The sequence below is a fragment of the Vulpes vulpes genome, unplaced genomic scaffold (assembly GCF_048418805.1).
Source record: "Vulpes vulpes isolate BD-2025 unplaced genomic scaffold, VulVul3 u000000678, whole genome shotgun sequence".
NCBI lineage: Eukaryota > Metazoa > Chordata > Mammalia > Carnivora > Canidae > Vulpes > Vulpes vulpes.
Genome location: NW_027325803.1, coordinates 135,289 through 163,275, shown reverse-complemented (window position 1 = coordinate 163,275; position 27,987 = coordinate 135,289). Strand labels below are relative to the sequence as shown.

Sequence of the window (27,987 nt, the reverse complement as noted above, 5' to 3'; positions counted from 1 at the left end):
GGCAGAGACACAGGCAGAGGGAGAAGCAGGCTCCATGCAGGGAGCCCAAAACAGGACTCGATCCAGGGTCTCCAGGATCACGCCCCAGGCTAAAGGTGGTGCTAAACCACTGAGCCACCGGGGCTGCCCAGTTGGTTAGTTTTATTTGGTTCTTTTTTTTTTTTTTAATTTTTATTTATTTATGATAGTCACACACACACACAGAGAGAGAGAGAGAGAGGCAGAGACACAGGCAGAGGGAGAAGCAGGCTCCATGCACCAGGAGCCCGACGTGGGATTCGATCCCGAGTCTCCAGGATCGCGCCCTGGGCCAAAGGGAGGCGCCAAACCGCTGCGCCACCCAGGGATCCCTAGTTGGTTAGTTTTAGACAGTGGTCTTCCACTGCCACAGCTGCAAGAGCCCTAGCTTACAAATCTGAAGGGATCTGGCCTCTCAAAGCTCTTCCATGACATAAAATCTAAAACCTCTATGGAATACACAAGCCCACCGCTCTCTATAGCCCCCTCCTGGGCAGCTCCGGATCCCTCCCTTAAGCCTGAACAGGCTGAGCCAGCGTCAGGTCCCAGAGCAAGTCCTGCTCTGCTCCGAGATGGGGGTGGGGTGGGGGTGGTGGGGTGGGGGTGGGGTGGGATGTGCAACTGCAGACCCTCCCGCCTCTGTGAGAAACTCCTGCCCTCCTCCTCTGCAGAGGACTTTCGTCGGGCTCTGAGCCTCAGCCCAGCTCCACCCTCCTCTATGGATGGAACCTCCCTCTGCTTTCCCGCTTCCGGCTGAGCATCTTTCAGCCCTAAAGGAATCTTCTCTAGGCCCTGCTGGTGGGTTGCTATCCTCAAGTGGACTGTGAACTCCTCAAGGGCAGGGACTGAGTGCCGCCTGTCTCCATAAACCACTGGGGCCTAGCGCAAGGCTTATCTTTGGAAGAGCAAACGTTTGTTGAAGCTGTGAATGAATTCCACTTACATTTTATCTCTGGCATTGTCTAAACCAAAGAAAATCACACTTCTCAGAAGAGGGAACATATTCAAATACCAAGAACTGCAGTTCCTGGTAAGACCTTTTAGAAAATGACGTTACTAACAGCAGCAACTGGAAACTCAGCAGAATGCTTAAGTGCTAAAAACAGTGAAATGGGCCAAGATTGAACAGTCATGGTTTAGGTAGCCTGGGGGGGAAGGGTCAAGACCATCTAAAGTTTAAGAACCACAAACAACTTCTTTCGTAAGAATTACATATATTTACATTTGGATATCTGGGATACACTTTTCACCCAAATTACTGCTCAGATCCAAAGACCACCCAATCTGGGAACCTCCCTCAACTGCCTGAGCCAGCACTTCAGATAGGAGATAAGCTGTCTCCAGCTGGAGTTGCTTTGCAAAGTCCACTCTAAAATGAAGTAACCTGGTGGTGTCACCGTCCTCCTCTCCAGCCGTACTTCTCGGATGAAGCACCATCCTGTGACTCCCCAAGGGGCTGCCCTGTTAGTTCTCCATGAGGCTCCCAGGAGGTTCCAGGCTATGGGGAGGGCTCTTCAGCTTAGGAGTAGACAGGTGTTCCAACTCATAGTCAGATGCCTTGTGTGTGACTTTCTTCTTCATGCCTTCCTGGCTCCTCTTGTGCTCAATAATCTGCTGGAGCTGGTGCCCAGCATATTCTGGCTTGGTGGTCAGCGGGCCGGTGGGCACCGTTACGCCGAGAATATCTGACACCATGTAGGGGCGCAGCCAGCCCACCAGAGGGGTGCTTCCGGGGCTGTAGTGGGTCTGCTTGTGGTAGAAGAGAAGTCCATCTACCTACAAAAGAGGAAACCAGGGGTGAAAATGACTTCTGGGCCACGTGTTTCCAGGAAAGCCAATGCACACAGGGGCAGCTCTAGTGGGCCAACTCCCTTTCCTTGCCACAGGAAAAAGAATCCTTGTTTCTCACACGTGTAATTTCTCTAAATGAAGAAATGGTCTAGAAAACTAAACGTTGGAAGATAAAAACATAAGTAGCACTTTCCTGTTTACAGGGTGTTGCTATCTACTACTTTATCTTCATACCTGCCACTGAAGGTGTTTAAGAAATGGGGCTAGGGTAGTTCTGGGGGCCTCCCTGGAAACACAGTAGGGGAGAGCCTGAGTGGTAGAGTTAGTTGAACATCTGACTCTTGCTTTCAGCTCCAGTCGTGATCTCAAAGTTGTGAAATCAAGCCCCACGTCAGGCTCCACGCTTAGTGTAGAGTCTGCTTGAGATTCTCTCTCTCTCTGCCCCTCCCACTCATCCTCTCTCTCTCTCTCTCTCTAAAATAAATCTAAAAAATAAATAAATAAAAACAGTATGAGGCAGAAATTCAACTTGAACCCAGGTCTTCTGTCCCAGAGTCCACGTACTTTTCATCACTCTGAGGGCTCTGTAACAGGGAATGTGTCCCACACAGGGAAAAAGCAGGGGAACTGGACAGGCCCCAGGATGCTGGGCTGCTGAGCACAGGGGCAACAGGCTGTCAGGAAGCCCTGTTCCCCACGCCATTGCCGGCTGCCCAACCTCCTCCTAAATTATCTGCAAGCTATGTTCTGGGAAACTCAGGTTTTCTCAACGGGAAGACCTCCTACGGTTCCACATTTTCTTTTCCATGATTCAGTGACTCATCTCTAAAAAGCATTTATTGTCATTGGGGCATAAGGATCATAAATAAAGATTTGTTCTTACCACCTTCTTAATTGACTCCCAGAAATGAAGGCAACTTGGCCTTTGCCATTTCCCCATTTGGGAAACTGATCCTTTTAGCAAAATTGTATCGAGTTCAAGCAAATACTTGTGGGTGACTGGGAAGAATTTAATGTTATTATTTTTTTTTAAGATGTTATTTATTTATTGACAGCGCACAAGCAGGCGGAGTGGCAGGCAGAGGCGGAGGAAGAAGCAGGCTCCCCCTGGGCAGGGAGCCCCAGTGCTGGGCTCTGTCCCAGGACCAGGGATGGTGACCTGAGCCGAAGGCAGACGCTGATGGAGCCACCCAGCGTCCCAGTGACTAGGCACCATTTTAAAGGGTATGAGGAGCAAAGGCAAGTTTGTGGCTGAGCCTGGAGAGGTTCTGAGGATGACAAATGATTGTCCAGGGTGAGGAACTTCTAGGGACATGAGACTTTCAGTGCTAAGTTGGGGAAGTTCTGGACAAACTGGGGCAAGTTGGTCACACTGCTCCCATGCCACTGCTCAGCAAGCACCACCCCAGGGACCATTTGCTCTTAGGAGGAAGGATAAGGAGTTCGTACCCCCTTGGCCTGTCCATCCCTTGTCCCCACCTGCACGATCAGCTATGGCAGTTAAACAAGGGGCCGATGGGATCCCTGGGTGGCGCAGCGGTTTGGCGCCTGCCTTTGGCCCAGGGCGCGATCCTGGAGACCCGGGATCGAGTCCCACATCGGGCTCCCGGTGCGTGGAGCCTGCTTCTCCCTCCGCCTGTGTCTCTGCCTCTCTCTCTCTCTCTGTGACTATCATAAATAAATAAAAAAATAAAAAAAAATAAAACAAAACAAAACAAAACAAAAAAAAAACAAGGGGCCGGCCTCTCAGGCTCGCAGCAGAAAACAGGTACCCAAGGAGGATCTAGGAGTGGAAGCCTTCCCCGTCCCTGGGCCCCCGGCTCTTCATCTGAACAATGAAGGATGCACATGAGCTATCCTTGCAGGGCCTTTCCAGCTCTGGCATTCTGACTTATCTAGCAGGGTGCAGCTGAGACTCTGAAGGGCAGTGGCATATCCTTTCCCAGGAATCGGCTTCCAGCCCTTTTCTGATGCTCTGACACAGCAAAGTCAGAAGATACCCTAAGACTGCGTAACCAAGCCTCCCTATGTCCTGCAAGGACATCAGGGCAATAAAGACAATGGCTGTTACTTACCTCAAAAGGGAAATCCATAGACAGCACCTTACACAGGCTTTCAGGAGTACAAGGGAAATTCTTCAGTCCCACAAATTTAAACTAAAACATAAATTAGAACAAAGGATTAGTATATGTTACAAATAATATGAGTTCCAGCAAGTGATAAACTGTATCAAAGAAGAAAAGTTCAGTCTCATCCTTCCCACCTCCCCCCACCCTCTGAATTACTGGGTTGGTTGTTCTCAACTTTGCTTTATCCACAAAAATCACCAGGGAACTCTTAAAAACCACTGAAGCCCAGGCCCCACCCTGAGATTCTGACTGAATTGGCCAGGGATGGGTCCCAGGCATTTTTTTTTTTTAATGCTATCTAGTTGATTTTAACACACAGCCAAGACTAAGAATAACTGTCCTCTGCTAGGTTTAGGGACTGTATGTTATTCTTTTTTTTTTTTCTTCTACTGTATGTTATTCTCGAAGCCATATGACAATCTTGAGGAAGGGCTAGTGCAGCTCCTTTCACAGCAGCAAGGATTTTTATTTGTTTACTTATTTATTAAAGATTTTATTTATTTATTCATGAGAGAGAGAAACTGAGAGGAAGAGAGAGAGAGTCAGAGACACAGGCAGAGGAAGAAGCAGGCTCCGTGCAGGGAGCCTGATGTGGGACTCAATCCTGGGACCCCGGGGTCACACCCTGAGCCAAAGGCAGATGCTCAACCCTGAGCCACCCGGGTGTCCCTAGCAAGGACACTGAACACTATAACAAAGTGATTAGGATTGCTCTGAAGTCAGATTGCTTGGGTTTGACTCCCAACTCTGCCAATTATTTCATCTCTATGTGCCTCTGCTTTCTCATCTGTAAAACAGGATAATACAAGTATCTACTTTATAAAGTTGTTGCATAGGTTCAGTGAGGTAATATATGTAGAGCACTTAGAACGTTTCAGACAGAGCTGCTCCTGTGTTTCCCTTCCTCAATATATGTTATTCCAGGACCTTCCTTGTAACATCACTGGATACTGACCCCATTTATTGTCCTGTAAGTGGTTACTGAATGCCTTTAATAGTGTAACCAATCCAAGCAAATGCCAATCTATCGGGCTTTGATAATAAAATGCCCTGAACATAGCTGTCGCATATTTAATCACTGAGTGGCAAGCAAAGACACATAGGCTGTCATCCTGGACTGTGGGACCTTGGGGAAGGCAGTCTCCTCTGAGCATACATCCTCATCTGTAAAATGAGGTCCCTCTCAGCCCAGTCACAAGAACAGAGGTTCTCAAAGTGTGGTCTGTGGACTAGCAGTGCCAGCGCCACTGGGGAACATGTTAGAAATCCTCAGGCTCAGGGCGCCTGGGTGGCTCAGTGGTTGAGCATCTGCCTTCAGCTCAGGTCATGATCCCCAGGTCCTGGGATTGACCCTTTGCCTCTTCATCTGAACAATGAAGGATGTAGATGAGCTATCCTTGCAGGGCCTTTCCAGCTCTGGCATTCTGACTTATCTAGCAGGGTGCAGCTGAGGCTCTGAAGGGCAGCGGCATATCCTTTCCCAGGAATCGGCTTCTAGCCCTTTTCTGATGCTCTGACACAGCAAAGTCAGAAGATACCCTAAGACTGCCTACATCAGGCTCCCTGCTCAGTGGGGAGCCTGCCTCTCCCTCTCCCTCTGCTGCTTCCCCTGTTTGCATGCTCTCTCTCTCTCTCTCTCTCTCACTTTCTGTCAAATAAATAAATAGAATCTTTTTTTAAAAATAAAAAAAATAAAAATAAAAAAAGAAATCCTCAGGCTCATCCTGACCTAGTAAATCAGAAACTCCAGTGTGGAGGCCCAGGGATCTAGGTTTACCAGGATTCCATATACTAGTGATGAATGCTACAATTTGAGAACCACTGTACTAGACTTCTAAATAGCATTATTTTTTTAAATATTTATTTATTTATGATAGACATAGAGAGAGAGAGAGAGAGAGAGGCAAAGACACAGGCAGAGGGAGAAGCAGCCCCCATGCCGGGAGCCTGACACGGGACTCGATCCCGGGACTCCAGGATCGCGCCCTGGGCCAAAGGCAGGCGCCAAACCGCTGAGCCACCCAGGCATCCCTAAATAGCATTATTTATAAAAGCAGTTATTAGCATTTTATATCAACCACTGTTTATTGAGTGCCTACCATAAGTATCATGTTAGGAGAACGTGCACGTTTGTATTACTTGGTTCTTAGAACAATCCAGTAAAGTAGGTGTTACGAACTCTATTACACAGATGAAGAAACTAAGGCCAAATGAGGTTATTAATTTTAGCTAGTAATTGTTAAAGCCAAAACTAGTTCAGATCTGGATGACTGTTAAGCCCACATCCTTCCCATGCTATCTCAAAAACAAGATCATTTCATTCACAATTATTACATTTAGATAATAGAACAATCCAAAACAATCCCCCTAAAGAATCCCACAGTCCTAACACCAGGTCTTACGGGATTAAGCTTGGTTTTCTCTTCCAGTCCTTCTTCTTCTGGTAACTTTGAATGCATCCAGTAGAATCGGAAATCAGTCTGCCACAGAGGAGGGAAACAGAAAGATGAAATGCTGCTCATTTCAAACTGTAGAATGAACAAAAACACCCCATTCTAAATAACCACCTAATTTATGAAGACCTAAGCCCTTCTATCATGTCCCTTCAAACACTGCCATATGGTCAGGAAGATGTTTATAAAATCTTTGAAGATTTTTTCCTAAAACCCAATAGGATGTTTAATAGCAGTCGAGCCAACATGTATCACTGTAGGCCTACTATGTGTCAGGCTCCATGCTAAGGACCTTATTCACCTAATCATTGATCCTCACCCACCCTCTGAGAGTTGGATTACCATTATCTCCAGTTTACAAGTGAGGACTCTGAGGCTCAGAGAGATTATATCATTCAGCCACAGAAAATACAGGGGACTCAGGACTCTGACTCCAAAGCACATTATGTTAATCTTCATTTAGGTTTCATTCTGAGGATTAGAAACTACTTTATAGTTGTAACTTATAAACTACTTTATTCTCTGAATTACTGATCCATACCCTTTTGTAGCTATTTAGTGCCTTTTGTTTCTTGTATATTATTTTCCTTTTAAAAATTAAAAAGGACAGAGCAGCCCAGGTAGCTCAGCAGTTTAGTGCCGCCTTCCGCCCAGGACGTGATCCTGGAGACTCGGGATCAAGTCCCACACTGGGCTCCCTGCATGGAGCCTGCTTCTCCCTCTGCCTGTCTCTGCCTCTCTTTCTCTGTGTCTCTCATGAATAAATAAATAAAATCTTTAAAAAAAATTAAAAAGGACAGTCTATCCTATATATTATAAAAATACAGGTAATTTTAGTTACCAAACTTATAATTTGTGAATACATGTTATGAAACATACTTCAGGAGAATGAAAAGAAAATATATTCTATTTTTTTAAAGATTTTACTTATTTATTTGGGAGACAGAGACACACATAAAAAAGAGCAGAGAGTACAAGCAAATGAGGGGGTGGAGAGGGGCAAAGGCAGAGGGAGAGGGAGAAGCAGGCTCCCCGCTGAGCAGGGAGCCCTATGTGGGGCTTGATCCCAGGACCCCAAGATCATGACCTGAGCTGAAGGCAGATGCTTAACGGACTGAGCACCCAGGTCCCTGAGGAAGATGTGTTCTAGACTGAATTTATGAGATCTGAGCTTTAGGTGTGGCTCTGCACTACAGCAAAGTACTTCAGATCTGTGGCTGTCAGCTTCCACGCCTATGATGGGGAATAACAACAGTACTCACCTTATAGAGTTGCTGTAAGGGCTTCAGTGAGATAATGTTCACAGAGTGTTTGGCAACGCAAGTCTTAGCTATTAGGTTAGAACGAGGTGTGTGTTTGAATTCTGCAGCCCCACCGCCTAGCTTTGGAAAATCATGCTTTGGCTACTGGCTACAGAGAAGCAGCAGCCTATGGTGACAGCCCTCAAGGCCTGCCTGGGGATTGCCCGTAGGCTTGTTAAAACATAAGTTTACCCAAGTTTCTGATTCAGTAGGTCCAGGAATTTGCATTTCTAACTGTGATAAACTAATTGTCGAGGAGGACAAAAAAGTCACCACTAGAAACCTGAGACAAAGGTGAGGGAGTGTAAAGAAGAGAAATGGAGTCTGAGGGGCTGACCTAGACTCACTCTGATGACTGCTACTGTCACTCATAGGAATCACCAGGAAATTGTTGGAGGAAGGTGACCCTCGAGGGGAGAATACCGAGGCTTCTCCTCACTTGGAAAATCTCCTTCCAGAGCTGGCCCCTCAGAGATTCGAGCCTTTGTATCATACTAAGGAGGTCCTGTTGTTTTCAGCATCAGGATATGGTTGGTGAAGCAGTAGAGCTGGCCAGAGACTCCTTGCTGGTAACTTCATTCCACCTTCTCTTCCTTGTGCAGCCTGCACAAGGTGGCATCCCCATTGCCCACCGTCTCCCCTGCCAGCAATCCTCCCACACTCTAGAGAGAGGGGAGGGGGCGGGTGCAGCTTCCACAAAGTCCCAGCCTACCCCTCTGCTGTTTCACTCTTTCCTCCCCTCGAAAATTGCTGTACTTCGCTTAGTTCCTCCTACTTCTTTTTTTAAAAACGAAGCTAATTTAAACACACTCAAAAATGTAAGGAACATTAGATAATGTACTTGATATACCACATCCTGTGCACACCAAGAAGCTGGTCACGTACCAAACCCACATGCTGAGCCACTTTCCCAGGAAGAAAGGAGAAAACAGAAGAATACATGAGGAGAGTATCAGTCCTTACCTGGCAGTCATAAAAAGGGTGTCCCCGCCAGCACATCACATCCAGAACATAGTAGGTTTGGTTCACCTCGCTGTAAATGCAGTCCAGAATGGTGTAGTCTGGGGTCACAGAGCAGAAAGTCAGTACAGGGTACCCCTTCCAATCAGAGGTCATTAGGGAGAAAGTTCTCCATGGCCCTTATCTAACTCTTTGGTGCAGCTAAGGGTACGCAAGTAGGACGGCATGCGAGGTACCAAGGCAACCCTTCAGCCAGATGGGAATTCTGAACTTTTAGATAAACTAGGACATTTGCTCACCTTAGAAAAAGCTCCAGCCCAAAAGCAGGTAATCTTCCATTTTACATGCATTTTTGAGTTCCTATCATAGGTGGTCTATTCTGTGTGGAACATTAACTATAAGTAGTCCCTGCTTTTAAGGAAGTTACAATCCAGTTAAGGGGATCAAATGATTACGGAGCAAAGAACCAAGAGGTGAAGTGTACAACACAAGCGAAGAGCAACAGGAGTTCTAGAAGAGGGAGACTGGAAGAGCAGGAAACACTTCCCGGGAGAGCTGGCACATGAACAGTCTTCTGGGATCAGAGGATTAAAACAATAGGGTAGAGGGGAGGTGGGAGGAGATATCAGGCCGGAATACGGATGTGGCATGAGCAAAGGCCAATGGGTGGAATGAAGTGGGCACACGTGGGGAATAAGCCAGCAGAAGAGAGCTAGACGCGGGTATGAGGAGTTGGGGAGAGGCATGGGCGAGCCAGTGTTCACATGTGATGCGCTCTGAAAGCCAACAGAAAAGTCTAGGCTCAATACCAAGCATGTGAGGAGCCACTAAGGGAGCCTGAACAGGCAGGGACGAGAGTGGGGTTGAGGCCCAGCTTGGCCCCTTCCCGGACCCCTTCCCGGGCGAGTGACTGGGCAAGATATTTCACCTCTATGATCTTAGTCTCCTCAGCTGAGCCTCGGGGGCAGGGAGAGGCTGCGGTTAGCACAACCACAGGGAGAAGACAGATTTGGCAGGAAGCTTCAGCAACAGCTTTCTGGGGGACCTATGGCCTCCAAACTGCACTGTCACCCAGTAACGGACATCCGTGGGAAAGGTGCACCAACTTTAATTCAGGGACTTGTTGCCCAACAGGCCTCAGGGGCTGCATCATTCCTGCAACTGAGGAGGCCTGACCTTGAAGATGGCCAGAATCCCGGGGACAGGACTCGCCTGACCTTGAAAATGATGGCCTGAATCCAGACGTACAGTTTCAAAGGTGCGCTTTCAAAGGGAGTCTTTAAAGCAAGTAACCAAGAACCTTCCCCTTTTACTAATTATAAAACTTACTAAAAAGGGGCACCTGGTTGGCTCGGTTGGTAGAGCATGTGACTCTCGATCTTGCGGTTGTGAGTTTGAGCCCCTATTGTGTGCAGAGATTACTTAAAAATATATATCTTTCTAAACAAACTTAATAAATGGACAATATTAGGCAGATACCTTTTGCTGTGGTTGAGTTTCGCTTGTTGCCTCCCGGCAGAAGGGAAGAAAACCTGTTGACACAGTAACCACTCTTGGTGTAGGCGCTGGTGGATCCCTGTGGTGGGGGGAAGGGGGGGCCGGGACAGTTAGCCATCCCATCAGGCATCAAGGTCCACCTCACCCTCTCGCTTCCACAATCTGCAGGCGTGTCACTAGTCCAAAGACAGCTCTCAACAAATCCCTCCCGCGGGCAAGTGTTTCAATCCCCAGGCCAGGCATAGCTGCTATAGCAGGGAAGGCGCACGAAGTACAAAGAACCCCTCCTGCTATAGCCCAGGCGCACTGGACAAGGCAGGAGGCAGCTACTCACCCTGGAGGCCACGATCAGGGCTCTTTTTCCCACAGGGCACACGACCACAATCCATTCCTGTCCCAAATCCGAAGGGACGTCAATTAACCACTCAGACAGCATCAACTGGGAACATACAAATGGCATAGAAAATCAACAGGGGATGCCTGGCAGGCTTAGGCGAGAAAGCTTGCGACTCTTGATCTTGGGGTTGTGAGTTCAAGCCCCACGCTGGGTGGAGAGACTATTTAGAAAATCAACAGGGGTGTGCTGCTGCAGTGGATGCAAGGACAAAGAACTCACATCCTCTCTATATAATGGAATACCCCCCAAGGCTGACGGTAGACCTCCGCCCCACTTGCCCTCAGTCAACTTGTCTCAACTGACGGGATGGAGGCTGCTCACTGTGAACTTCAACTTCTCTCATCTTCATCCATCCCACTCCTACTACCGTACCTCTTGTGTCTGGGTGTAGGGACCTTCTTCCTCACCTTACTTTGTCCATCCACCTGCCATTCTCAGAACTATTATATGCCAGAGGCTATTCCTCAGAGATGAATCAGGCCCCTGACATTGAGATGCTCTCAATCTGAATCATCATTCCTCAGACTGGTTATCCCAAATATTGTACTAAGGATGTTGGGAAATCTGCTTCAAAAAAAGGGGGGGGGGCAGTGAAGAATGAAATCTTGCCATTGCAGCAACGTGGATGGAGCTAGAGGGTATTATGCTAAGTGAAATAAGTCAGTCAGAGAAAGACAGATTCCAAATGATCTCACTCATGCATGGAATCTTAAAAAATTATTTATTTATTTATTTATTTATTTATTTATTTATTTATTTATGTTTTTATTTATTTATTTATTAAAAAGATTTTATTTATTTATTCATGAGAGACAGAGAGAGAGAGAGAGAGAGGGAGAGGGAGAGGCAGAGACAGGCAGAGGGAGAAGCAGGCTCCATGCAGGGAGCCCGATGTGGGACTCGATCCTGGGTCTCCAGGATCACAGTCTAGGCTGAAGGTGGCGCTAAACTGCTGAGCCACCCAGGCTGCCCTGGAATTTTTTTTTTTTTTTTTTAAGATTTATTTATTTATTCATGAGAGACAGAGAGAGAGAGAGGTAGAGACATAGGCAGAGGGAGGAGCAGGCTTCCCATAAGGAGCCCAATGCGGGATTTGATCCTGGATCCCATGAGCCGAAGGCAGACACTCAACCACTGAGCCACCCAGGCGTCCCTCATATGTAGAATTTAAGAAAGAAAACAGATGAACATATGGGGAAGTGTAAAAGAAAAAAAGAAGAGGGAAACAAGCCATAAGTGACTCCTACTGATAGAGAACAAACTGAGGAGTGATGGAGGGAGTTGGGTGGGGGATGGTCTAGATGGGTGATGGGCGTCAGGGTGGGCACTTGTGATGAGCACTGGGTGTTGTATGTAAGTGATGGATCACTGAATCCCACTCCAGAAGCCAATATTGCACTGTAATGATAACTAACAAAATTTAAATTAAAAGAGAGGGGAGACGCCCGGGTAGCTCAGTGGTTGAGCGTCTGCCTTCAGCTCAGGGCGTGATCCCGAGATCTGGGATTGAGTCCTGCATCGGGCTCCCTGCACGGAGCCCGCTTCTCCCTCTGCCTGTGTCTCTGCCTCTCTCTCTCTCTCTCATGAATAAGTAAATAAAATCCTTAAAAAATAAAACAAAAACAGAAGGGTGGTGGTGGTAGTGGTGAAATGAATTTTGCAAAGATTAACTCTTCCACTCATGGCTCACAGTTCCTCCCATCGACACAGAGACTGGCCTATCAACTAACTGCCCCCACAGAACTTCATCTCTCCTTTCCCTTGGCCCACGAAATGCTCAAGCCCTAACCTTAAAAAACAAAACAAAAATGAAAACCTTTTATCACTCTGCATTTCTGGTAAACTATTGTACTTTGTCCCTTTCAAAACGACTTCTTATTTCTCGCTGCTGCTGAACTCTCAGTCCAGATCTGCCTACCCCACCGCCCTGCCGAAGGCCATGACTTCCTCGCTGCCAAGTCTCCCTCTTCCCTCTCTCCCCCCTTATCCTCTGTGCTCCCCTCCTTGTGTGACGCTGCTGGTCACCACCTCCTCATCCTCCTTGACACATGTTCCCTTGGCCATGTGAGCCAGTGCTATTCTTCTTTTTTTTCCTCCAAACACTCCTCCACATACTCCCCCAAAACATGTAGAGAATCTTCAGAAGGCTGTTTTAAGTCCCCCCCCCCCCCCCCCGCCTTTTTTTCTCTTAGATGCTGTCCTGGTCGGGGCTGGGTCACATCTACTTCTGCAGCTTCATTTGCCACTTCTGAGAGGACATCCCCCAATTCTCCTTCTGTTTCTTTTCTTTTCTTTTCTTTCTTTCTTTCTTTCTTTCTTTCTTTCTTTCTTTCTTTCTTTCTTTCTTTCTTTCTTTCTTAAGTAAGCTCTACTCCCAACATGGGACTTGAACTCATGACCCTGAGATCAAGAGTTGAATACTCCACTGACTGAGCCAGCCAGGCACCCCGATTCTCCTTCTTTTTCATCTCCAGACTGCTTTCCTTTCCTCCAGACCTACATTTTCAGCCATCCACGTAGTATCTCTTCCTCTGCTTGCTCTCTCTTTACCTTATACTCACTGTACCCAAAACAGGATTCACGGCCTTCGATCACCCAAATACCTTCCATCCCTGAAATCCCCTACTTCCCCTTTGTACCCTGTAGCTCTGTTAATGGCAAAACCATTCTGTTACCGAATCTTTTTTTTTTTTTTTTTTTTTTTATTTATTCATTAGAGAGAGAGAGAGGCAGAGACACAGGCAGAGAGACAAGCAGGCTCCATGCAGGGAGCCCAATGTGGGACTCGTCCCAGGACACCAGGATCACAGCCTGAGCCAAGGGCAGACACTCAACCTCCTGAGCCACCCAGGCACCTCATCTGTTACCGAATCTTAAACCAACCATAATCAACACTTCCTTAAAGAATGATAGTGACACAACACTGAAAGCACAAGCACCAAAACAAAGGATAGATAAATAAGACTACCTCAAAATTTAAAACTTTTTTTTTATTTTTTTATTTTTTTCAAAATTTAAAACTTTAGTGTTGCCAATGACACCATCAAGAAAGTAAAAAGACAACCCACAGAATGGGAGAAAAATATTGCAAATTATGTATCTGATAAGAGACTTGTATCAAGAATATATAAAAAACTCTTACAACTTAATTATAAAAGACAACCCAATTAAAAAATGGGCCTGGGGGCACCTGGGTAGCCCAGTTGGTTAAGTGTCTGGCTCTTGATTTCAGATCAGATCATGATCTCAGGATCATGAGATCGAGCCCATGTCAGGCCCTACACTGGGCATGGAGCCTGCTTAAGATTCTTTCTCTCCCTCTCCCTTTGCCCCTCCTCTCTCTCTTTCCTCCTCTCTAAAAAAAAAAAAAAGAAAAAGAAAAAAAAAAGAAAGAAAGAAAAGAAAAAAAGGCACAGACATTTCTCCAAAGAAGGTATACAAAACGTTACTAAGCACATAAAAAGATGCTCCATATCATCAGTCATTAAGGAAATGCAAATCAAAACCATGAGACATCACTTCACACCCTCTAGGATGGCTACACTCAAAAGGATGGAAAATAAGAAGCTATGGCAAAGATGTGGAGACATTGGAGCCCTCATTCCCACTGCTGGTGGGAAAGTAAAATGCTCTAGTCATTTTGCAAAAACAGTGGCAGCCCCAGTGGCTCAGCGGTTTAGAGCTGCCTTCAGCCCAGGGCGTGATCCTGGAGGCCCGGGATCAAGTCCCTCGGGATCAAGTCTGTCCTCATCGGGCTCCCTGTAGGGGGCCTGCTTCTCCCTCTGCCTCTCTCTGTCTCTCATGAATAAATAAATAAAATCTTAAAAAAAAAAAAAAAAAAAAACCCGTCTGGCAGCTCCTCAAAACATTAAACATAGAATGATCACACGCCCTCGTAATTTCATTCTCAGGTACCTACCCAGGAGACATGGAAACATATTCACACGAAAACTTGTTCATGACTGTCCAGCATTATTATTCACAGCAGTTAGAAAGTCGGAGTGACTCAAATGCCACCACCTGATGGGTGGACCAGCCAAATGTGGGGGATCCAGACAACAGAACGTTATCTGGGAATAAAAAGAAATGAAATTCTAACACATGCTCCACCGCAGATGAACCTGGAAAACCTTATGCTAAGTGAAAGAAAACAGATACAGCACATCTTATATGCTTCCATTTATAGGAAATGTCCAGAAAAGGCAAAGCCAGAGACACAGAAAGTAGATTACTGACTGCGAAGGGCCAGGGGAAAGGAAGATTGGGAGTTAACTGCTGATGGGTATGAGGGTCCTTCTGGTGGTGATAAAGTGTTCTGGAATTAATACAGTGGTAGTGGTTGTACAGCCCCATGACTATACACTAAAAAACACTGATTGGTACCCTGGAAATGTGTGATTTGTTTGGTATGTGAATTTATCTCAACATAGCTGTTTTAAAAAAAATAGTAGCTAATATTTGTGGGGCATTTATTACGGGCTGTAGGCCAAGTACTGTGGGCATACCATCTCCTTCAATCCTTGTCACAGTCCTGTGAAATAGTACTGTAACTGTCCCCATTCTACAGCTAAGAAACCAGAGCCTTGGAGTGGTTAAGTAACCTGTTCAAGGTCAACAAAGAGCCTGGCTTTGAGGTCAGGTCAATGTGACTTCAGAATTTAAACACTCAACCACTTTTCACACTGCCTCTTCTATCCAATCCCTGTTAGATTCTATCCATTTATCCTGGCGACACTTCTCACACTTGTGACCTAATTTCCTTCACACCCTCACTGCTCTCAGCACCGACAGCAGATCATTTTCGCAAAGCTAAGCTACTCCAGCTTCTCTCTTCCAGGCCCTTCTACACACTGACGTGCATGTCAAATTCCCAACTCTGTCCCTGGCTCAAAAATTCTTGGTGGTCCTCCACAATCTAAAAGACAGTCTGCATTCCCGCACGTTTCTACTATATTCCTTTCCCCAACCCTATGCTGTTCCACCGTCATTGGCCTGCACACTGTTCTCAGCACACCGCGTACTCCTCCCACCTTGAGGCTCTTGCTCAGACTCTTCCTGCTGCCTGGAAGACCCTGGAATGCTCTGCACCTCTGTCCATGTCCTACCCATGCTTCAAAGCTGCCTCCTCTTTCATTAACTTTTTCCTGATTTCACAACCCTACTTCCTTTTTTTTTCCCCCAAACCCTACTTCCTTCCTTGCTGGAAGCTAATCTTTCTTTCTTTTTTTTTTTGAATTTTATTTAAATTCAATTTGCCGGGCAGCCCCGGTGGCACAGCGGTTTGGCGCCGCCTGCAGCCCGGGGCGTGATCCTGGAGACCCTAGATCAAGTCCCACGTCGGGCTCTCTGCATGGAGCCTGCTTCTCCCTCTGCCTGTGTCTCTGCCTCACTCTCTCTCTGTGTCTCTATGAGTAAATGAATAAAATTCTTTAAAAAAAAAAAATTCAATTTGCCAACATACAGTATAACACCCAGTGCTCATCTCATCACGAGCTCTCAACACCTGTCACCCAGTTACCGCACCCCCCACTCTAATCTTACTTTCTTTTTTTTTTTTTTGAAAGATTTTATTTATCTATTCACATGAGACACACAGAGAGAGGCAGAGACACAGGCAGAGGGAGAAGCAGGCTCCCTGTGGGAAGCTGATGTGCGACTCGATCTCAGGACACAAGGATCATGACCTGACCAAAGGCAGACACTCCTAACCACTGAGCCACCCAGGTGCCCCCAATCTCACTTTTTTTTTTTTTTTAAGATTTTATTTACCCATTCATGAGAAACACACACACAGAGAGAGAGAGAGAGAGAGAGAGAGAGACAGGCAGAGGGAGAAGCAGGCTCCCTGCAAGGAGCCTGATATAGGACTTGATCCTGGATCCCAGGATCAGGACCTGAGCTGAAGGCAGATACTCAACCACCGAGCCATCTAGGCGTCCCTAATCTCACTTTCTTATAGCAAAAACCATCACCTCCACTTATTGCAGGGGTACAGGGGCCATTTCTGACCCTTGTCCATCTTCCCACATATAGCCCAGCTGAATACGGAGCAGGGCCTTCAATAATACTTGCAGAACAGGGGATCCTTGGGTGGCGCAGCGGTTTGGCGCCTGCCTTTGGCCCAGGGCGCGATCCTGGAGACCCGGGATCGAATCCCACGTCGGGCTCCCGGTGCATGGAGCCTGCTTCTCCCTCCGCCTGTGTCTCTGCCTCTCTCTCTCTCTCTGTGACTATCATAAATAAATAAAAAATTAAAAAAAAAAATACTTGCAGAACAGAACAGAATTGTATTTTGTCATAGATGATGTTGCCTGTGCTGTATCTGGGACACAGAAAGAAGATGGGAATATGTGTGCTCAGAAACCATATTCTAAAGGTAAGAGAGGATTCTGAGATGACAAGACACTTGGGTTATAGAGAGAACAATATAATAGCAAGGTAGGCCCCTGGCTCCCCTTGGACCCATACCCTGCCTTCTGGAATACCTGGCCTGCCAGAAGCACTGAACAGTCTCCACGCTTGCTTCCCCTATGGCTCCACAGACCACCCCGGTTTCTTTCTGCAACCAACAGGCCACTTAGTCAAGTATGTTACAATCATCTGTTGTTTCACAGCCTCAGCCTCATGGAGGCCAACTGGCTGGCCTATTGGCAAGTGGCCATACTCAAGGGCAACTGCACTCCCCACCTTCCACCATCTGAAATTTTTTTTTTTTTTTTTTTTTTTTTTTTTTTATAATAGTCACAGAGAGAGAGAGAGAGGCAGAGACATAGGCAGAGGGAGAAGCAGGCTCCATGCACCGGGAGCCCGACGTGGGATTCGATCCCGGGTCTCCAGGATCGCGCCCTGGGCCAAAGGCAGGCGCCAAACCGCTGCGCCACCCAGGGATCCCCCACCATCTGAATGTGAAGATCCAAGACTGACATGTTAGTCCACTGCTCAGGAAAGACCACCAACCTAGGAGTGGGGCCGGGGAAGTGCAGGCTGGGCAGGTCCAATCCGGCATTGCTGTACAATGACCACTAAGTAAGTGCATGGACTCTGTTAGTGTATTAAGAGCTTGGCGGCTTTCTGCAGCAGGCCAGCGACCTCGGGTTATAGTATGACGTACAAGTTCTCCAGCGCACCACCTACAGCCTCCCTCAGTGACCCCCGGTCAGCACAGGGCACCATAAGCCATCTCTTCTCTTAGTCCATACACTTAATGCATATCCACAGCTTCTTTGCAGCCTGCCCATTCCTTCCTCCTGTCTCCTCCTCCTCTCTTTATGGCAACACTTACCTTGGTGGGGTTGGACCCGGGCCTCACCTTCCCTGGACTACTCACTTGATTAGCATAGCGTTTTGGTAACTTCTTAACGGCGTCAATGTCCATCTCTTCATCGTCTTTCTTATCTTTCTCTTCCTCACTCTCCATCCCTGTCCAGTCATCTTCAGCCAGTCGCCTGGCATGATTCACGTAATCCAGCCGGTTGCTGGAGAGAAGAAGGCAAAAGGACAGCCCTTTATGTCTCCTATGAAGACCCCCCTACAAGGTGACCAGTTTAGTTTAACTGAAAGGCTCCGAGTTTAGGAGCACCCTGGGGATTCTAGGGGAAGAAACGGTAGAAATTTCCTTCCAAAGGCTAAATTAGTGACGGCCCTTCACCTGTCCTAGATAGGGAGCCCCCTTCTGAACACACTCAGCCTTCCTCAGTTTCCCGAAAACCAGGCAGAGTAAAATGTTGAAAGGAATTCTCGACGTTCACTGGCTGGAGAGGCTGACCCTGCTGCTGTTCACCCCATTCCAGACTCCCATCTCTACTCCCCCACCCTGAGAGCTGACCTTCCTGCCTGACAGGTATCTGTTAAAAGGCCCCCCAGTGACTGAAGAGAGGAATCAGTGAGATGCGGTGAGCAGGTTAAAACAAGGACCACTTCAAAACAACAACAACAACAAGGACCACTTCTGGGACTTTTCAATTAATACAGCTTTCTTTCTTTTTTAAAGATTATTTATTTGCTTGGGAGAGAGAGAGAGAGAGAGAGAGAGCGCACACACGCAGAGGGAGAGAGCTGAAGCAGGCTTCCCGCTGAGTGTGGAACCTGACCTTGATATCATGACCTGAGCTGAAATCAATAGTGGGGCGTTTCACTGACTGAGCCACCCAGGTGCCCCTAATTTACACAGCTTTCTGAGAAGCAGCCAGGCCTTCCTTCTTCCTGACTATTTTTTTAAATTAAGATTTTATTTATTTATTTATGACAGACACAGAAAGAGAGGCAGAGACACAGGCAGAGGGAGAAGCAGGCTCCACACAGGGGGCCCGATGTGGGACTCAATCCCAGGACCCGGGGATCACACCATGAGTGGAAGGCAGACGCTCAACCACTGAGCCACCTAGGCATCCCTAATATCTTTTTTTTTTTTTTTTATTTAAAGAGTTTATTTATTTAATTAAGAGACAGAGAGAGCACAAGCAGGGGGAAGGGTAAGGGAAAGGGACAAGTAGACTACTCAATGAGCAGGAAGCTCAATGCAGGGCTGGATCCCAGGACTCTGAGATCATGACATGAGGCAGATGCTTAACTGACTGAGCCATCCAGGTGCCCCTAAATTTAATATATCTTTTACTTATTTCCCTGTATCGTTATCCTCCTTTAAAAAAAAATTACTACATGTTCTAGAAAGGTTGGGTAATTAAGAAGTAATAAGAACTGGGGTGCTTGGGTGGCTCAGTTGGTTGAACGTCTGATTCTTGGTTTCAGCTCAGGTCATGGTCTCCAGGTTGTGGAATTGAGCCCCATGTGGGCTCGGTACTCAGTGTGGAATCTGCTTGAGATTCTCTCTCTTTCTCTCTCTCCCCTTACCGTCGTCCCCCTCTACTCCCCCAGCTCATGCTCTTTCTCTCAAATAGATAAAATCTTAAAAAAAAAAAAAAGGGAAAAAGAATAAGAACTGTTTGGAACCTGATTGTTTCAAAGTGATTTGTAGATACAATGTAACCTCCCACACTTGGTTTCCTCAATGCTTTTTTTTTTTTTTTTTTTTTTTTTTCCTCAATGCTTTTAAGAAAGATCCACCACTCAGGCAGTGAGACCAACTCAGCTGGTTTCGTCTCACACACACAAATTCGGGCACATTCATGAGAAGGTGCACACCTGAGAAAGCACATGCAAGCACCATGGCCTTTTATCTCAAGAATAAGTTAGAGCTGGTGTACTTGTACCTGCGTGAAAGGATGCACACCTGTGGTCATTTCCCATGTACTGTTTGAAAGCACCAGAGAAGGAAAACTACCCAGATGCTCATCAGTAGGGGATTGGGTAGATTCCATTATGAATTATCCATCCAATGGAATACTTGGCCCCACAATAAAGGAATGAGATGGTACTGATATAAAATCTCTCCCCAAAAATGTTAAGTAAATGCACAGAACAGTGTATTGTACAGTACTTCTGTTTATTTTTATTTTTTAAAATATTTTTTATAGATTTTATTTATTCATGAGAGACATACACACACAGAGAGAGAGAGAGTGGCAGAGACACAGGCAGAGGGAGAAGCAGGCTCCATGCAGGGAGCCCGACCTGGGAATCGATCCGGGTCTCCAGGATCACGCCTGGGCTGAAGGTGGCGCTAAACCACTGAGCCACCAGGGCTGCCCTCTGTTTAAAAAATGGTATATATACATAAAGCCACACTTGCTCTTATATACACAGAATATCTTTGCAAAGATACTAAAGAAACTAATATGGTAGAGGAAGTGAATGGCCAGAGGACAGAATTGGGAGGGAGATTTTTTGGTTTGTTTGTTTATTTATTGTATAGTTGACACCCAATGTTACATTAGTTTCAGGTGTACAATGCTGCGATTCAACCTCTCTACGTTATCCTGCGCTCACAAGTAGAGCTACCATCCGTCACCATCCCACACCACTTATAGTATCACTGACTGTATCCTCTACACCGTGCCTTTTATTCCCATGATTCAGCCATTCTGTAACTGGATGCCCGGATCTCCCATTCTCCCTCCTCCCCTCTGGCAACCACCAATTTGTTCTCTGTATTTAAGGGTCTGATTCTACTTTCTGTTTATTTGTTTTGTTTCTCAGAGTCCACATATGAGTGAAATTGTACGGTATTTCTTTCTCAGGCTGACTTATTTCACTTAGCGTCATACTAGGATGGAGACTTCACCATATACTCTTATAAATTTTGAATTTTGAATATGAATACATAAAATAAATGTGTTCCCTATTTCAAAATAATTAATTATAATTCTTAAACAACAGAGGTGGGAGTGTGGAGGGGGGAGGTGATCTGAGAATGCAATCTGCAAATAACCCAGAGGCCACAGGGAACCATTTCTGCTAAGTACATCCAATAATGCAGCACTGGGCAGAATGTAGACAGTAGAGAAACTGTGCAGCTGTTAGCAGTGCCTTCAAATCCTCAATTCCTTATTACCCAGAAGAGGCCCATGTGGTACTCAGGATAAAAGGACAGGCTCTGGCTTCAGAGCAGCCTGGCCTCAAACACTCTTTCCCTGTTCTCTTCCCCTGTTTGCTCATTTTGGCATTGAGAAGTCAGTGTATGGAAGACATTTCCTCAGATTCCCTGTGGAATTATTTGTATTGAACTCTCAAGGGCTCCATAGAAACATTCAGGCTGCAGGCAGACAGGAAGACCACAACGATGCCAGGATTCAGAGTGCAGAAGCCACACAGGGAATGTGGGGAGTGGAAGTCTGGGTGTGGCTTTCACAAGTCCCTAAATTGCAAAGCTCAGTACTGCTGCCAGGAAAAAAAGAACAATTTAACCAAATAACTGAGTTTTTGCTTTCAAACTTCAGTCTCTTCTTACATTTCCATCTTTTCCTAAGCTTGCAGTGTAAAGGAAGTCTACCTCTGCCAGGATTTACCCCTCCCAACCTCACGGGCAAGATGTACCTACAAAAGGTCTACTTTGAAGAATCAAACCTAGAGCCTCCTCATTGGTTCACAGCTCCCAGCCTGAAGAAAGTAGCCAAAGAGTTAAAGCAAGCCTTACGATTTCTGCAGTTCCAATAACCGGCGCCGCCGCTCACTCTGCTCCAAGGAAGTGTGCTTGGACTTGTACTGGGACAGGCGGGGGTGTGGGGCAGCTGTGCTGTTCAGATCTTGGGACACAGAAAAGCTACTAGCCAGGACTTGACTCAGCTCTTCCATTTTCCCTACAAAGAAAAACATAAGAAAACAGTTCATTGATTTCATATTACCTCCTGTGTACAGGCAGTTATGATGTAACATGATGGCTACATTCCTAAAAAAAACCTCACATAATCCAAAATCACAACTTTTCTATGGGGAAAGAGAAAGTTAAAGAGTAAATGAGCTATATATGCACAATAACATTATTTCCTGTGGATACTTCAATAATTATAGCTCAGTGAACAGATATAAATCTATACGTCATCGAGGGGCAGCCCAGGTGGCTCAGTGGTTTAGCGCCGCCTTCAGCCCTGGGTGTGATCCTGGAGACCCGGGATCGAGTCCCACATCGAGCTCCCTGCATGGAGCCTGCTTCTCCCTCTGTCTCTCTCTCTGTGTCTCTCATAAATAAATAAAGTCTTTTAAATATTTTTATTGTTTCATTTTTTTTTTATAATTTTTATTTATTTATGATAGTCACAGAGAGAGAGAGAGGCAGAGACATAGGCAGAGGGAGAAGCAGGCTCCATGCACCGGGAGCCCGACGTGGGATTCGATCCCGGGTCTCCAGGATCGCGCCCTGAGCCAAAGGCAGGCGCTAAACCGCTGCGCCACCCAGGGATCCCCATTTTTAATTTTTTTAATTAAAAAAATAAATAAATCTATAGGTCAAACACTAAGCAAATTTACCCTCTGATTGAATCTTGCTTTTGCTTTGTCATTCATTACCAGCAGCCCTGTCACTAATTCCTTCTCACCATCACTGATGTGATCAAGTATCCAATTTGTCCTGAATAGTCCTAAGTAGCCATGACTCAATAACATATTTTTTAAAATGCACACATTTTATTTTATTTAATTTTAATTTTTATTTATTTATGATAGTCAGAGAGAGAGAGGCAGAGACACAGGCAGAGGGAGAAGCAGGCTCCATGCACCGGGAGCCCGACGTGGGATTCGATCCCGGGTCTCCAGGATCGCGCCCTGGGCCAAAGGCAGGCGCCAAACCGCTGCACCACCCAGGGATCCCCCTATTTTATTTTTTAAAGTAAGCTTGATGCCTCATGTGGGGCTTGAACTCACAACCCCAAGATCAAGAGTCACATGCTCCACTGACTGAGCTGGCCAGGCAACACTTTAATACAACTTTCTGGTGCAAATTTTATCCAATTGTTTAACTCTCTAATAAATGCCAACTTACATTAAGAAAATTTAATGGGTCCTGGGGCCCCTAGAGCAAGACAAAATGAGCCCCAAACCCAAAACTGGCAATTGCTTTCTCATTTTATTATTTTTTTTTAAATTTTTTATTTATTTATGATAGTCAGAGAGAGAGAGAGGCAGAGACATAGGCAGAGGGAGAAGCAGGCTCCATGCACCGGGAGCCTGATGTGGGATTCGATCCCGGGTCTCCAGGATCGCGCCCTGGGCCAAAGGCAGGCGCCAAACCGTTGCGCCACCCAGGGATCCCTGCTTTCTCATTTTATAGTTTGTTTGGGGGTGGGCAAAAGGAAGGTTTCAGGGCTATCCATGTAGGACTCACTTGGACCAGAGCTAGAAGGTAGAAGGTAGAAAGCTAGAAGGAAGAGCTAGAAGGCTGAAGGTTAGGCTATCAGTTAACACCAAGGAGTGTGAAAGACTGACCTGTGGTACATTTGGGAGATGGAGTAGATTGGAGACAGAGTACCCAGAAGTGCCCTAAAGAATGAGAGTGGAAAGAAAAAGGTGAATTCACACTTAACTCACCTTCCTGTAAACGAAGGTACACAGTGGGCATAGGAGCTTAGCTAAGGGTTAAAGGTGTAGCTCAGAGTGTAAGAGAACAGGAACATTTAGGAGAAATCCAACTGGCAAAGCTGGGCTCACCTTACCCTTCAGGTCTAGTATAAACCAGAGGCCATCCCAGTGCTTAAGCTCCACCCCAAAGCCAGATCCCACTGCTCTGAGCCCCCAAAACCAAGAGCTTCCTTTCAGAGCCTCCATGAGTTAAAAACAACTCTATCGGCCTCCACTTGGCAATGAGTTACTTTCCATTGCACATTTGCAATCAGATCTTTTCCCCTAATTTGCAGCATTTTTTTTTTTTAATTTGAAAGGAACTTAAAAAAAAAAAAAACAATTGTGGTTAAAACCCATGCAATAAAACTTACCATCTTAACCATTTTTTCCTTTTTGCTTTTTCATCCTAACCATTTTTAAGCTGCAGTTCGGTTGTTGTGCAACCAACTTCCAGTATTGTTGTCATCTCGCAACACTGAACCTCTACACCCATTGAGCGTGAACGGGATTTTTTTTTTTTTTTTTTTTTTGGTAACATAAGGTTAACATATTATCGGGATGGATTTGAGGCAAATCTTAACATATTTGTAATGCAACCAGGCTGGCCGTTTGTGGTTGAGGCTGGTGATGAGTACTTGAGACCCATAATGGAATGCTATTTTCCGTGTTTTGCTGAGTTTTGTATACATGTAAACACTTCCATAGTACACTCTTTTAGGGCCGCCTGGGTGGCTCAGCAGTGGAGCATCTGCCTTCAGCCTAGGGCATGACCCCGGGGCCCTGGGATGAGTCCTGAGTCCGGGCTCCCTGCAGGGAGCCTGCTTCTTCCTCTGCCTGTGTCTCTACCTCTGTGTGTGTGTGTGTCTCATGAATAAATAAATACAATCTTAAAACAAAATCTTTTAGTGCATCATGTCTTCGGCTTATCAAAGTAATGTCCAAATCTAAAATATTAGAATGTATCTATCATGCTTTATCTCGGTGTGGCCTCCCGCTCCGCCAAGAATCACAAAACCATTAAACCCGCCCTGGACACCGGGGGCCTCCGTTCCTGGGACCTCCTGCTCCTGCAACCCATCCCGGATGATGCTGTCTCCTCCCCACGCCCCGGGTGGCCCCCCCCGCAGCCCCCCTGCAGCCTCCCCCCGCAGTCCCCCCTCCCAGCCCCCCCCGCAGCCCCCCTGCAGCCTCCCCTCCCAGCCCCCCCCGCAGCCCCCCTTGCAGCCTCCCCTCCCAGCCTCCCCCCGCAGCCCCCCTTGCAGCCTCCCCTCCCAGCCTCCCCCCGCAGCCCCCGCTCCCAGGCCCCCTGCAGCCTCCCCTCCCAGCCCCCCCCGCAGCCCCCCTTGCAGCCTCCCCTCCCAGCACCCCCCTGCAGCCCCTCCCGCCCCCCCCCCCCGCCGGAAGCCTCCTCTGCGGCCCCACGGGCTGCGGCCCCGCGCACGCACCTGGTAGCACCTGGTAGCCCTCGGCCGGTCCTCCCCGCCGCAGCCCAGCTCAGCCCTTCTCTAGGGACGAGGTCGCGCAGGCCCCGCGTGGCCCCGCACTAAAGCTCCCTGAGGGCTCCTGGCCCGACGGGGAAGGCGAGCCTGGGCCTGCTCTGCCTCTCCGGGGTGTGTGGGGGGGCACCTCGGGAGGCCCGGGACGCCGGGACACAGACTCGAACCCAGGACTCACCCGGCGGAGATGACAGTTCCAGGAGCCGCCGCGCCGCTGGCGGAGCCGACCAATCAGCTGCGCGGAAAGGGCCGGGGCCCCGCCTTCGGCAGCGCCACGCAACCCCGCCCACCGCCGCGCGCCCGCAGCTTCCGGCCCCGCCCACCGCCGCGCGCCCGCAGCTTCCGGCCCCGCCCACCGCCGTGAGCGCCTGTCGCGCAGGCGCGGTCGGGGAGCTCTCCCGCGGTGGTTCCCGCGCTCGGCGGTCGGGGTCTTCGCTCCGGGATGCGCGGTCCGCGGTCCGGAGCCCGCCCTGCGAGGTGCTCGGCCGGGCCGGGCAGCAGCTCCCCGCGGCTCCTTGCGCCAGTGGGAGGACCCAGCGCCGGCAGCCCGCTCCGCCTCCGGTGCCTGCGCTCTCCGTGGGGGCCGTGCCCGGTGCCCGGCTGGCACCCCGAGGCTGAGCTGGACATCCCCGGCGGCGGCGGCGGCGGCGGCGGCCCGGTGTGGAGGTCGGGCTGACCCGGCTCGGGGGGCTGCCTTCACTCCTGCCGACGTGCAAAGCAGGGCACTCGAGCCCTCGGGGTCGCAGGGATGGAGCAACGGCAGGGGCGGGGGCAGCCGGGGTTGGAGACAGCCATCCAGGAAGGCGGCCTCTTCGGGCGAGGGGCTGACGGATGCGGGGTCAAGGTAGGAAGCCGACACCGCTTCACACGTGCTCCCTCCCTTAGTCCTCCAGTAACACGGACCGGTAGGCTGCAGCTTAGAGAGGTTGCCTGCTTGGCCGAAGTCGCAGAGCTTTCGAGCCAAGTATCTGCGTTTGCTGAATGTCTGACCCAGAGAAGCTGGCTGTTAGTACAGTACAGAAAATACACAGAGCTGGCACACTTAGAGTCCAAGAAATGCCGAGATGTATACTTGCATTTTTTTTTTTAAGATTTTATTTATTTATGAGAGACACAGACAGAGGCAGAGACACAGGCAGAGGGAGAAGCCGGCTCCCCTGGGTCTCCAGGTCACGCCCTGGGCTGAAGGCAGACGCTCAACCACTAAGCCACCCGGGCTGCTTTATACTTCCATTTAAAAAAAATATTTTATTTTTTTATGCAACACAGAGCAAGAGAAGCAGAGACACAGGCAGAGGGAGAAGCAGACTCCATGCAGGGAGCCCGACATGGGACTGGATTCCAGGACCCTGGAGTCATGCCCTGGGGCAAAGGCAGGTGCTAAACCGCTGAGCCACCCAGGCTGCTTTATACTTGCATATTTTAAATACTTAACACCATCCATTTGGATTAAAAAAAAAAAATCCAGGAGATCCGACTGACGAGAGTAAAGGGTGTTTAGGGCCCTGGAAGACCCAATTTTTTGGACCTCAGAATTTATGTAGGTGAGTTCTGTCTTTTAATAGTTGGGCTGAGCAAAGCTGTGTACTAGGTTATTTGGCGCATTCACAAGTAATAACTCCTTGCCTGGGTTATGAGCTGAATAAAGAAAAGCCCAGGGCCTTACTTCACTAAGGAACGTTGACATCAGGATATTAAGAATTTTGTGTCCCAGATCCCTCATTCTCTACTCATGGCCGTGGAGGTCATATACCAAGTGATCAGACCCGCACAGAAAAGAACAGAGGCCCTACACATTAAAGCAAAATAGACTGAGATTGACAAAGAGGTACCCGCCCCAAATTCATGCACTGAGGTCCAGGGGAAAGGCTCATTCATACCCAGCTGAATAACTTCTCATATCACTGAACAAAGTAGATGGCATTTGGCCCAGGGTCTCATTCGGAGCCAGTCTGTGTTCCATGAGGGCCTGCTCTGCCTGGAACAGGGAGCAGTTCCCCAACTATCACCAGTGGCACCCCACCTTCACAACCTTGGCCACAGACACATACACCTGTGTCTGTCTTGAAGGCAGTTTGCTAGTTAAAGAAACCTAAACACATTTAAAAGAGGAACACCATAGCATTACCTTAAGTCACTTCCCACTTTAACAAAGTACCTATAAAATATACACACAGTGAAAATACTATGGTGCTGTAATCTAGCTAAATGCCAGCATGTGCAGTAAAACTGAAACAGGATTTTGTAGGAATCTGAGATCAGCAAGTGTTGGAGAAGTGATAAGGAGTCACACCAACAGAATTTTTCTTTTGTATAATCAGCAAAATTCAAAGAGAACAGAAGAGGGAAGTTCCCCTTTCTCCCTTCAGGATTCAGTTTTATTGAAAGCGGAATGTGTGCATCCTCTAAAATTATCTGGGAAGTGGCCACAGGTGGGAGAGTCCCTCCTTAAAATGGAGGACCTTGAGAGCAGGAAGGTGGCCAACCATTTCCAAAAGAGGAGGCTCTCAGTAGGAGCCCAGAGTGTCACTCTGTCCCTGGCCAATTAACAGATATGTGTTTAATGCCTACTGTTGGTTAGATACTGAGCCAAGCACAAGAAATAGCAAAATGACCGGGATGGACCCAGGCCCCGCCCGCCCTCCAGGGCCTTGAAGCCCATTTGTGTGGTAGGGAAAGTCAAGACATAGGTGCTGTAGGCAGGTGCAGACTAGTGTTAAGGAGCTCAGGTGGCTGGGTTGAGAGGGAGTAGGGTGGAGCTGCTGGGGCCAGTATTCAGAGAACTCTTCCCAGGAGGTGACAAATTTGAGGCAAGACTTGAATGATGAAAAGGAGCCAGCTGTGAGGACAGGGAGACTGCATATGTGTTTCCTAAGAGGCTTTGTGTGTTGGGGGGAGAAGGCGTGGAGGAGGAGGAGGCAGTAGGGAGATGGGGTCACGGAGGCTGGTGGGACACAGAAGCCTGTAGGCCACAGCCAGGAGTTTGGATTTTAC

The 27,987-nt window shown here is 47.8% G+C and overlaps 1 protein-coding gene across 4 annotated transcripts; it reads right to left on the bottom strand.

Moving 5' to 3' along the window:
• Positions 1 to 1,215: 1,215 nt before the first annotated feature.
• Positions 1,216 to 25,308, bottom strand: SNUPN (snurportin 1). 4 transcript variants are annotated; one of them, XM_025986897.2, is made up of 10 exons: positions 25,172 to 25,250; positions 23,363 to 23,416; positions 21,579 to 21,741; positions 17,874 to 18,021; positions 10,484 to 10,588; positions 10,132 to 10,228; positions 8,656 to 8,753; positions 6,341 to 6,418; positions 3,885 to 3,965; positions 1,216 to 1,794 (listed from the first exon to the last, which is right to left on the bottom strand). In XM_025986897.2, the coding sequence occupies exons 3-10, from the start codon at positions 21,734 to 21,736 to the stop codon at positions 1,483 to 1,485; spliced, it is 1,077 nt and encodes a 358-aa protein (XP_025842682.1). In that variant the 5' UTR covers positions 21,737 to 21,741; positions 23,363 to 23,416; positions 25,172 to 25,250; the 3' UTR covers positions 1,216 to 1,482. The 4 variants fall into 4 exon arrangements, with proteins under 4 accessions (XP_025842682.1, XP_025842605.1, XP_025842832.1 ...); XM_025986820.2 differs by having other exon boundaries at positions 24,943 to 25,212; XM_025987047.2 differs by lacking the exon at positions 23,363 to 23,416 and having other exon boundaries at positions 25,172 to 25,308.
• Between the last annotated feature and the right edge of the window lie 2,679 nt (positions 25,309 to 27,987).

Coding starts and splice junctions, on each gene's coding strand:
- SNUPN (XM_025987047.2), bottom strand. CDS start 21,736: ATGGAAGAGCTGAGTCAAGTCCTGGCTAGTAGCTTTTCTGTGTCCCAA. Junction 18,022..21,578: donor TTATTGGAACTGCAGAAATC/GTAAGGCTTGCT, acceptor TCTTCTCTCCAG/CAACCGGCTGGATTACGTGA. Junction 6,419..8,655: donor ACCCTTTTTATGACTGCCAG/GTAAGGACTGAT, acceptor CCTCTGTGGCAG/ACTGATTTCCGATTCTACTG.